At 46.8% G+C, this 12,462-nt stretch overlaps 1 protein-coding gene across 1 annotated transcript in view; it reads right to left on the reverse strand.

Moving 5' to 3' along the window:
* Nucleotides 1-2,491: 2,491 nt before the first annotated feature.
* The window catches only part of LOC119391460 (tudor domain-containing protein 7), a 70,648-nt gene continuing 60,677 nt past the window's right edge, over nucleotides 2,492-12,462 (reverse strand). Inside the window, exons 12-13 of the mRNA XM_037659143.2 lie at nucleotides 12,276-12,411; nucleotides 2,492-3,355 (exon numbers count right to left, since the gene is read on the reverse strand). Coding sequence (XP_037515071.2) covers nucleotides 3,135-3,355; nucleotides 12,276-12,411 — 357 coding nt within the window. The 3' untranslated portion in view covers nucleotides 2,492-3,134. The remainder of the gene's footprint in view (nucleotides 3,356-12,275; nucleotides 12,412-12,462) is intronic.

Raw genomic sequence — 12,462 nt, forward strand, 5'->3', positions numbered from 1 at the left:
ACCAAATTGCGAGTGTGTATGTCAAATAAGGTGTTCAAGGTCAGCCTTGCTAGCTCAGGAACTAATAACCAGAAACGCAGTTGCATTTGCAGATAGGAAGAATCAAAACTAATGGTGAAAACGAAGTTTACAAACAGTGCTAGAGTACTGCATGTACAACTTCCTAATGTAACTACAACTTGCTGAACGTGAGCAGCATCTGCATTTCAAAGCTGTCATTGGACAGCTTGCCTGGCTTCTTAGTGAATACGTCCGCACCTACGCAAAATGGGCGCTCGAAGGACACGCTAGATGGTATTCTACGCGCAGGAGGTTTTACGTGGGCCTAAACAGCGCAATGTCATGCGGTACCAAAGGTACCGAGACAGCTGCTCATCTTCAGTTGGCAATGATGCCGAGAAGTCATTTCCGAACAAGTCATTTTCCGTAGGGCTGGAACTCGGGCAGGCAAATACATACCACGAGTCATGACGTCTGCAAGTCGAGCAAATCATGGCAGCTCGCTTTTGACGGTCCGAGAACTGCACTTTGCTTCGCTTCATCGACAATCCACGACAACTTGAACCTCGGTAGCAAGGTAGCAGAAACCATGAGATCCATTTAAGAAATTTCGGCTCCCCATTGCAATTTGCCCCGCACAACGAAGGACCCCACACGAAATAGCTTTGTCAACGCCTGGCGGGCCGACAGCATGCAGTCCGCCTCTGCGACATACTAAATTCGGGGTGTGCTCTGGAAAATGGCTGCCATGAGACGAAGGAAGTTTGTGTCAAACTCCCAGGATAATTGGAATTAAAAGTAACGAGTAACGCGACATCTCATGTTACCGAAAAATGTTAACGTAAGTATGTTACCTGTTACAGTTCCCAAATTGTAATGAGTATGTTACTAATCAAGTTACTGAAAAAAGTAATGCGTTACCAGTAACGCCGTTACTTGTAACACATTACCGCCAACACAGATTCTTAGCCACCAACTTCATCCAAATCCTACAGTGTATCATCAATATTGACTGATAAATCGTCCCCTTGCAACTTATCGGCTTTTCAAGGGGCACTGATATTAAAGTTTTCAGTTTTGCTTCAAATAAAAGGCCAAGCCCTCAAGAGTCTGGAAAATGTACTGGTAAGCGCGAGCACACCCTGAGAGTTTCGCTTCCTACTGTACCCTGATGTCCCGACATGGTATGGGTTCCTTGTCGCGTGCTCGCACAAGACATCGCAACGTTTCCACGACCGCTCCGCTACATGGCTCTGTTGGTGATGCACAAGCGGCCATTTTTTATGTTTTGGTGTCTGACACAGGTTGGCCCATTTGCTACAACTCGCAGATAACGAGCAAGCTACACTTTTGCCCTCTTATGACCCGACGTTATCACAATTATCACGATTGGTGCGTGAAGTCACCAGAATTGATACTGCAGCCAGACGTCACACTAGTCTGACAAAAATTTGGAGGCACAAATAAACAAGGACAAGAAATGACAGGACTGATGCCAATACCAGTCCTGTCACCAATCCTGTCATTTCTTGCCCTCGTTCCTTTGTGCCTCCAAATTTTTGTCAGACCATGCACCAACTAGCCCAAGAACGCGTTTTCGTCATGCTAGTGTTGATGTCAGCAGGTGCGCCGTGCGAAAATTGACTTAAATGTCGAAATAAAATATCACCATTTCCAGAGCTTCCCACTTGCTCAAAGCCATTTCTGTATACAAGAGATTTGTATGGTGTAGTAAAGTGAGGTACGAAAATTGGTGTCAGTACCCCTTCAAGCATATGCCACCACCGCCACAGAGATACTAGAATTACAATCTCAAAGCAATGGAAAAGCAGGGCATGTCAGTGCAGCCAATGTCTCCACAAGTGAACTTGTGTGTCATAGCAGCAACCGTTCAGAACAGCAAGAGCTGCTGCCCTGACAAAAGCAATTCCACTTGTCGAAATGTTGGCTCCCGCAACATTCCCTGTTCAATGATTTTCCATCACGTCAAGCCTCCACTTTACCCTAAACTTCTGTCTTCTTTGAATCACAAAGCATTAAATGCAAGAGCTCAGCTTATGTAGCAGTAGCAAGACTTTGGCACCATTTCATGAAAGCTACATGCACCACACCAGACGCTAAAGTACCAAGAAGCGAGGCATCGGTATGGCTCATGAACTACCAAGCAGTGACACCACAGTCACATATTGTACTGGAAATGAAGAAGAATTATGCGGCAGAGAAGGCACTGCAAACTGCCACTGGAAGGCCAATGAAGATGCATGCCAGTGACGTGTGCTCATGCAGTGACTTGGCATCAAAACCGAATATAATGGTTTGTGTGAGAAAGCAGCCAGAGCACACTAGCCATGTCTACCATGTTGCCACTGGGGTGGCAGTTCTTGGAGATCGAGCTGGCAAATGGCCACTACTATGCATGAGCTGGGGGATGAGGCATGGAAAAATACCTCAATCCCCACAAGCTGCACTAAAGATAAGCCAGACCAGTGCCTGAAGGCATAAAAGAGTTTATTAAAGAAAACAGCATACTAACAACTGCCTAGCAAGGCCACACAAAAAACTACCCTTTACAAACATGGCGAGACATTTAGAAGAGCAGAGTGCGCCACTTAGCATTGCATCCACTTCCAATGCCACATAGGCAAAAATCACCGGAAATGTAAATTGCACACACGTCTTTGAGCAGAGCATCTGATGTCTACCAACTATTTAAATCACTCTTGCAAATGCGGTGGGAATGAGTTCACTGAGTCATCTATTTGACAGCCTGCAAGTGGATGCCATGATGCTATCGGTGAATGAAACCAAAGGGCTTAGTGGATGAGTTGAGGTAGTAAAATGCTCGTTGTATCAGACACACCCCGATGATTTAGAAAGATACTATGTCTGCAACTCCCAATGTCCCTGCAACTCGCAAGCAGTAATGAGATAGTAGTAAAAACACACAACAAAAGAATATGGGCACACACACTCTTTGTCACTTTTTACCGGTACAGAAAGGAGAATAAAAAAAAATTGTCACATGGACAACGACACCGGTTCAGAAAGGAGAATTAAAAAAAAATGTCAAAGGGTCAATGACATAAAAAAAAATTGTGCAAAAGGGAAACAAAGTAAGGCACAACAGCCAACGTTCAAAGTAAGGCACAACGCTCCGCAAACACTTCTTCGACCAAAATGTCGCCTTCAGGGGCAGTGTCGACGAGATTCATGACAAGGTGCTCGGCATCATGAACACCTGTCGTGGTGTCTGGCCTCTTGCCCCGAACGCGTGCCAGAAAGATCTTGCCATTTACTATCTCACGGAAGGTGATGCACTCCTTTGGAGTCCACTCTTCATGCAAGGGCTCCACACCTGAGAGGTTAAAAAGAAAAGAAAGAACTCAGAATTGAGACACTGGGAATTTTATAAGGCTTTAGCGGCCAAGCTTGATACTAATACAGTTAAATGTTAAAATAGTAAAAAATAACATTAGCGTTCTGTCAGTTCGCCTGTTCCACATGTCCCATCATGGGCAGGGTTGTTGTGGTATGCACCCAAATGAAGTTAAAGAGACATAGCAATTAAAAAATTTTTTTCTTGATCGATTTTGACAAAACTTTCAGAGTTTATGTATATTTGTGGGCTAATTTCAAATACGCACTTATTTTTTTAGTATGATTTGTAGTTTTTAAAATACAAAATATTTCATATGCCTTTTTGGGGAGCAAAATTTTTTCTAAACAGAGAGTTACAAAGTAAATCATAGCATCACAATAATCTGGAATCGGAACTATGTGCAGTGCAACAAAAATGGATGTTCTGAACCCATTAGAACAAAAGTTATGGTATGTTGAACATTTGCGAGTGAAATTCCAGCTTGAAAGTGACTCACTCAGGGCAATTCGCCCTGGACCAAGACCTGTTACAGTGGAACCTTGATTATAAGTCCCCTGGTCATGAGAGTGGGCAGGATTTTGTCTTGGGGGGTGCAAACCTGTGTTGCACCACTGCTGGGGTAGGGGGGAGCATTGGTGTAGGTTGTGGGGGGGGGGGGGGCAAGTGCTGGTGCGGCTTGAGGGGGACAAGTGCCCCTTTTGCACCCCCCTGCCGATGCCCATGCCCCTGGTTATGCGACAACTCGGATTTTACGACAAATTGGTTTGGTCGCAGCAAAACTCCCACATAAATAATGTACTAAAACCCTTGATTATACGACTATTTCCTGCAGACCCTGCCTTGTATGATGCCTCCCTGTTATGTCCGAGAAAAAAAAAATAAGATACTGCATTCACTCAAATCTAAAGTGCACCCAATTTTCGTTAAAATGAAAATAAAAATTCATCTGAATGTAATGATACCAGCTTTTTAATATAAAACTGGAGTGCCCCTATGTGGACGATTAGAAAAAAGAGGGGCGAGAGACACCTTGCCATCGTGGAATGGCGAACTTATTGTCCTGGCAGTTCATTTTCTGCAGTTATCCAGTTTTACTGGCTTTTGAAGATTACTTCTGGATACGCCTCGGTCATGTGCTTATTCAAGGGGCATTACCTAGACAAGCTTGATCTACAAGGAGTTGGTTGAGATTGGCAGCAAGCTAGTCTTTGAGGTACAGGTATTTTCCTGCTTTCAGTCGGTAAAAACTTTTCGTGGTCGACATGCAGCTAAAGGTCTCCTCCCTTTGTTTGCACTACTCATGGTCCCAGGCCTCGAGCACGCAATAACACAACACAGCTATCTTCAGCTTGCAAAAGTAACTTTTCCTTGATGTTAATTTTCAGAATGAAAGTGGCACATCAATTGCACTTCACTAAGAACAGATACGATGCACACAGGTCGCAGCTGCACGTGAAATTATGGTGAGCTAGAATGAAATGAACCTATGCAAACTCTGAGAAGTGTGCTCTGTCGCCATTTTGTGATGACGATGGCACTGTATCTTGACCCCTCTGATGGGAGGCTGTTGCCAAATTGGTTTCGGCTTTGTTTTCATACCAGATTCCAACCCGCAGACAATTTTCGGACTTATTTTGGAAAGAAGCGCATTAGATTCAATTTTTTTTTTCAAAAGTGAGAATAAAGATTCACTCAGACCTCTTCCAATTAAATGCTTGGATGTCACTCTTTAAACTAATGTAATCTACCTTCCTTGGAGTATTGCAGGTTCATGCCATGAGGTCTATGTGGCAATATGTACCCATTTTCTGGCCAATACTGAGCCTCTTTACCGATGTTCTTTGTTTTCTGATCATACAATGCCTGCGATTATGCAACGGTTTTGCATGGTCCCTTCAAAGTCGTACAATCGGGGTTCCACTGTATAAAAATAACGTTCACAAATCATATCACAAGCAAGAAACGCTGTGTGTTAGTCACGTCTCGTGAAATTATTTTGCTATGTGTACAGCTGCATTAGATATTAACTGCATATATAACGCTGAAACTGCAGTAACCAATGGTCATAACACAGTAACCAATGGGTAATCCAATGTAGGACCATGCGCACATGCCTACACTCTTTGAACCTGGAAATTCTCCAGGGGGTGGGAGATGACGCAACATTCACAGACTCAGTTATTTTATTACGCCTGGAAGAGTGAAAGCATCCACAACTTGCCGAATCTTGACACATTGTACCAGCAGAATTACTGTGAAAGCTTTGGAGAGAGCACTGCAGTTTGCACTACACGATTGAAGCGCAGTGCTCAATCGTTGTCTCTGCATCAGACCATGCAGTAGCTTTTACCACACCAGCTCTGCAGGTGTAGTTACGGCAGCACAGCTGAACAAGTGCACGTACATTGGAAAAACTACTCCAAAACAAACATTTATTACTAATACGGCTTGGGCCTCTACCATTTAGCAGCGATCCAACTGAGTGGTTGTTTGGAACACTCAGGCGATCATAGGGCTGCCATGACCAGGTGGATGCCCGATCTGCAGTGTGTGTAGCAGGGTGTGGGAGCAAAACGTTTTTCGTTTCGGTTTTTGTTTCGTTCCACTGCAAGAAGTTCCGTTATGTTTCTGTTTCGGAATAACAATATAATGTTCTGTAACGGTTCGTAACGTTTTTTTTTTTGTATGCAGAAATGTGAAGTTAAGGTAATCATAAAAAAATATTTGATTTGTGATATAGTTCCTTGCCCTCCTCTTAAGAAAGTGGGACGGGTAAAACACGTTCTTCCCACGTTTTTCAGAAGAGTGGAAATAACTGTACCGACAATTCCTACCAACTAGCACAAACCAGTATACCCTTTAAAGTCATAGTGCTTATTTTTTCAAAAGTCAATTACGATTTCTCTTAGCGGGCTCAGTGCTTTGTGTCAAGGGAGTGAGCGCGATCTCAGAAGCAGCACGTCATTGAGTGTACTCTCCGATGTGCGTGACCGCTGTTTCGGTAAAAAGTCGGCAGGCCTCCGCAGAACAAGCAGCACAGTCACAGCGAAAGCTGGAAGAGCGGCCTTCCCAGAGTTTATTGTAGACTCTCTTGGGGCAACTAATAAAAGTACACATGCAAGGTACCCACTACGCCAAAAATCATCGTAATTTTTTGAAGTAGCGAAGCACCCACTATGCCATTTGTCGTCATTCTTTGGAGCATCGTGGTACCCGCTACACATCTTTAGGGCATTATGTGCACTTTGTGCTGTGGTTGATAACGATGAAGAATTATGGCTGAGCCATTTGTAACGGGTTGGAAGCATTGAACGACCGACTCGTTGCACAATTCCCATTGTCACAATGCCACAACCTGGCGTCACACAATGCCATTGTGTGACGCCAGGTTGTTGTTTTACTCTTCTGCCAGCTATATTACATAAGTTAACACAATCCTTTGCCCGACATGACGCCTGTATAGAGTATTTTTGCTTAGGAATTACAAGCACCAACGTGGCACTGTGGTGGAATACTCGAATGCCACACAGAGGGCGTGGGTTAAAATCCCATCCGATCCTAGAAATTTGTTCCACATTTCATTTTCTTTTTCTTATTTCATGCGATAGCAGTTACGGACACCGGCGGCGGTGGACAATTATGACGCCGAATTCGGCTATTGTGATCTCATAACAGCTTTCACTGTAACAAACTTCATCGCCGAGAAAGCTCACTCCACGCTCGCCTGCACGACAGGCGCGCAAAAGTCCACTTGCGTTAATATAAACATCTCTGGTTGCCACTGCTTTCGTTTTCCGCACAATTTCAACATATGTTTGCTTTGAAATTCCTGCCTTAGGTACGGGCTAATACTGTACCTTGTGATATGCTTAAGTGCTCACGTTGCATGACGTCAGTAGTTCCGGACTGCCAAGTTTTCTCGTGAACCGAAAAACGATTTAAAAAATTTCGATTTCACTCCGGAACGAAATAATAGATAAAGTTCCGTTTACGTTTTCGTTCCGGTCAAAAAATTTTTTTTTTTTCGTTTTCGGTTTTCATTCCGTTCCGACACACTGGTGTGTAGCTTGCAAAAACTCTTAAACAGGTATTACAGCTGCATCAGAGAACAGCAACGTGCTCCACAATAAAGAACCTGGACGAAGCAATGGGATTCTGGTGGCACGACAGCGAACACCAATGGTTTACGCCAAGCTGCCAGTGGGAGCTGTTCACGCGCTTGAAGCTGAAAAATGTGCCAGCTAGTCTTCCAATGTTGAAGCTGTCAGCAGGCGTGTAACGATTTTTCGGACTCCCTAGGGACCGCAAAATCGTCCGAAAAATCGGGCAGTCCGAAAAAACAAGTTCATGCTTTCTTTATTCTGCTCAAGTGGTCAAATCGCCACAGCCACGTCTGAAATAGCTTTAATGCCTCTCAGTACAATTACCAGGCATTTTGGTGCGTGCCCAGGCTCTTGCAAATACATTCGGTACCTGCCGCGAACCCCGCTTAACTACGTACGTGCCAACCGCCACTTTTGCATCTCGTGATGAGCGCCGCTGATAACAGCAAAGCACGGGATAGATTACGGCTATCTCGCATGAAGCGTTTGTAAACGATGACGCGGAACACAAAGACTGTGGCGGAAGCGCGGACAACTCGTCCGGCTTTCCTCGATGCGTGTGCGCATGTAAAAATGCGCACACACATCGCCGAATCGCCGCCGATACGCAGCATTTGCTGCCGTGTCAAGCCGATCGTTTCTAGTTGTGTGCAGCACATCGCCAACTAAGCTGACGTAATCCAGAAGCACACGTTGTTGGGCTAGTCGGTTCATATTCTTTCAGAAGCCACGGAAGTGGCTATTTCGCGCAAAGAAAACACAAGGGGAGGGCAAACTTCGAAAGTTTGCGCACCCCTTAACCCTCCCCTTGTGTTTTCTTTGCGCGAAATAGCCACTTCCGTGGCTTCTGAAAGAACTAACCTGACACCGTCACTTTACTGTGGCTGTATCGTACGCACGCATTTATCATGAAAGGGTTTGTGATGCACACTTATTTCCTCACTGCACACGGGCACGGCAATGGCGAGCTGGTTTCGTCCGCGAAGGCAACGCGTCTATGCGGCGCACTTAACGGTCTCGCACAGAGGCAGCAGGAATGGCGAAGCGGCGCATTTGGGTTCTCGCCTATTAAATGCGTGCAGTACGCATGCAACTGCGCTAGGCCACGTGCACTACCGAGCAGTTAGCTGAAGGTGCTTATCGTAAGGGTTGTCAGCGATTAAGCCATACTGGCGCGTTTGCCAGCTGCCGCCATCACGCCTCCGTGCATTTCCGCTGCTTATTCGTAACATCGCCACACGGCGCCGCGATAGCGGCCCCTTTGAATTTCTGGTCTGCTTCACCCCATAACGCTTCGGCATTGCGGCAAAGCTGACTTTCGGACTCTGCTACTGTCTCAAACAAAACGACTCGCGAAAGCGCTGGTGGCCGCTGCCTGCGCGGCACCACAGCTGGCACTGAAGCGCCAATGCCGGCTCGCCTACCGCGCCTCCTCCACCACGGCTGAGCTGGTAGGAATACACCTTGCTGCCGACCTCATCCGTGAAACGCCGCAAGTCACACGCGCGACAATCTACACCGACTCGAGGTCTGCCCTCCGCCAGCTCGCCAAAGAGGAACGCGCCCCCCCAGTCGCACAACGTGTGGCGTGGTCACTCCACAGTCTGCGCGAACACGGATGCGACGTGGCTCTCCAGTGGATACCGTCGCACGTTGGCATCGCAGGGAACGAGGCTGCCGATGACCTGGCAAAGACAGCACACGACCCAGCTGTTCCACTGACAACGTGCGCGGACTCCGTGGACTCAGCGCGCCGAAACCTTTGGCGAGAGCTCGTGCGAAACCACCCCGACCAGCGCACGGCCTCCGGCTCTCCACCACGCATTCTATCGCAAAACGTGCTGACCAGGAAAGAGCGGTCCCTCCTCCTCGCACTGCGGACAGGTTCCGTCTGGCCTGCTGAGTGCCGGCACCGCCTCCGCGGTGCGCCCTCGCCCCTCTGCAGTGACTGCGGAGAGAGGGAAACCGTGGCGCATCTCTTCCTTTCCTGCTCCGCCCTCTCCACCCACCGCGAAGCGCTCGCTCGTGCCTTCAAGCAGCTGGGACTTCCGTCTGCCACTGTAGATGACATTCTGCACCCGGTAGGATCAGCCCATCGCGTGCGCCCTGCCCTGTGCGTGGTCCTCAACTACATCGAAGCCGCGCAACTGGCCGACCGTCTTCTCTGAACCACGCCGACCAAGCCCCCAACAAACGGAACTTCCGTGTTTTTTTTTTTTCCCCAGTCATGTGTTTATCGCGTGTTCCCTTTTTTTTTCTTCTTTTTCCCCCTCTCCCCCCAGTGATGTATTTAACTCCCCCAGGCCTCCTCCTCCACTCTAACTCTAACTTCTCCTATACTTTTCTCCCCTTTCCCCCCAGGTGTCGCGGTTGTGGTGTCCTCGCCTGAGAGACAGTTACTGCGTCACTTACCCCCACTATTCACCTAATTTTCCCAAATAAAGAATCTCTTCTCGAACCTAAGAGATGACAGATGCGGCAGAGGTGGGGGCTTCAAATAACGCCTCTCGGACCTGCAATTTGGGCAGAAAGTCCGAAAAATTGGACGCAGAATAGCTTGAGCATCCGAAATTTTTGACGTTCTTATACATGGACGTCTATGGGGCTGGTGACGGTGTCGCGAAAGCGTCCGAATTTTCGGGCATGTCCGGAAAATCTGGCGTCCGAAAAATCGGCAGTTGACTGTATGTTGGTGGCTGCATCGCACGCGTTGTTCAGGACTGTGAGAATTACTGTGCCATTACACCGAAAGCTCTCTCCAGCCACATCAGTAATTAGTTTGGCATCAAGGAAGGACAGACTGCTCTATCCTTCGGACAACTGCTTTACGCCCTGGAAACCTTTCGGCAGTTTGTGGAAACCGCACTTCAAAAGCAGCCAAGGCTTCAAAAGCCCCTGAAGAATCTACTTGAAACAGCCGTAGCATCCGTGTCAATTTCAGCACTGCTTAATTAAGTGCACTACGTCTGATAGCCAGCACCACAAGGATCTAGCCGTGCTGGTTTGCACAAGGTTCCGGAGGCCCCTCCTTGTTAACTATGATTCTACAGCGACGTATGAGAACGACGTCTACAAAACATTTTCTCGAGAAGCCGCTGTCACGAAAATATGTGAAAATGTAAGTCTATGGGAATAAATTCAGTTCACAAGCTTTAGCTTCGACATCAAAAAGCCTCACATTTGTTATTTTGGAAATGCGCTGTTATTTATACGAACAGTGTATATCTGCCGGCTTGAAATACATTAAGACCACACGGAAATCACATAACAGTAGGCCAGTTCTGCCAGTTCTCAAATAAGCGTAAGGTGCGGTTATGAACTGGCTGTAGGTACCATTGGGGCCTAATGATACTTCAGACAGAAACACTCGAGAACTGCAGTACAACCACAGAATATATGACTGCCACGATGCAGCTGCGGCCGCATTCACCGCACTTCCAGCAGCCATACGTGAGCGTATGGCGTAAAGCAGCGGAGCTGCGCAACTCCACCAACAGCGCTCTCCTATTGTCGTGCTAACAGTTTGACGGGTACAGAAAAATATAGAGGAAGCTACGGTTCTAGGCTATTATTAGCCATTTGATATTTTGTAGATGCATGCGTGTTCACACAAATCTCTCCCACAAGTTATCTCGCCTTCAAAATTTTGTGTCAGTGCTGTCTTAACCCTTTGTGGGGCAGTGGGACTCATATGTGCAACGTTGCCTGGCACATATAATCTCATGCCCGATCAGTGAAAGCGTCCCTCAAGCACCCGCAGTCCCCTGTGGCTTTCAAGCTCGAAGTCCGTACTTTTGTTGAATGCATCAAAGTTAAATTTTTAGCACCCAAACACGTCATAGACGCCATGTTTAGATGAAAAATGCAGATCTCGCAGGTTGTGTTTCTGGTGGCGGGACTTGAAAATGCATCTGGTGGCCAGTTTGATCGTCAAGCCACCAAGCAGACCAAGCCAAACCATATGAAAAGTCAACATGGCCGCCTGGGCCTTCTTGGAGGGCCGGTTCACAATCTACACTGCGGGAATGTGTCACAGTTCTGTGTACCCTTTCACATGCTAAATGGTGTTGGTTGCACCCGGCGGCATGTCATTCTCGGAGCTCTCCCAAACCGAAACCAAGACTGGTCGGTAATAAACAGGCTAATTAATAATCCATCGCACCCTGCAGCAAGCAATGTGCCGTGTTATGCCGTGTTAGGCCCCTAGCAACATATTACAGGAAAAAAAAAAAGAAGTGACAAATGAAAATTTTTGCGTCAGTACCCCTTTGAGACTACCACCCCAGGTTTTTTTTTTAATGCACCAGATTCATTTTAAAGAAATGTACTTTCAAGTGATCATGGCAAGAGTCACATGACACTGCAGGTGTCTAATTGGAGCAAAACGGTCAGTATGGTACCAACTAGCCAACTCTCGTCTGTAGTTACACTGTAGTTACTCGCCTTGTGCTGATCAGCTGTGAAATAATGCACCTGCCAAGGCTGTACAATTTTTGTCTATGCAAAGGCACCGAAATAAAATTGTGTGCGTTTCACTAAGACTGATTTTTGAATTTTTCCCATTTCTCAGCTCTTGCATTTCCTGGTTTCTCAGCTTCTTTTTATATGGTTCCCTGAAAATCTTACAGCAGGTTTCAACTCAATTTCAAATCGCCCCTTTTATGCCTCACTCATCCTGACAAGCTAGAGAGATTTGTGAACAGATGCACATTAACCCCCTCCGCTTAACATGGTCACAAGAAGTGCAAGCAGGTTTGGCTCCACAATGAGAGTTATGTGAACAGCACACATACCTGCGAGGGATGCGTGAATGGCCTGCACTGGCAGGCGTCTGAAACGCTGCCACAGTGGCTGCAGCTCTGATGGTAGCATCATGCCGTAGAGCCCATAGTCCACAAAGTACACGCTTGCCATAAGCGGTCCCTGCACCTGGTGGAGTAGAGACATCAATTAGCTCCATACACTCTTTGCACATACACC

This window comes from Rhipicephalus sanguineus, chromosome 1 (genome assembly GCF_013339695.2).
Source record: "Rhipicephalus sanguineus isolate Rsan-2018 chromosome 1, BIME_Rsan_1.4, whole genome shotgun sequence".
NCBI lineage: Eukaryota > Metazoa > Arthropoda > Arachnida > Ixodida > Ixodidae > Rhipicephalus > Rhipicephalus sanguineus.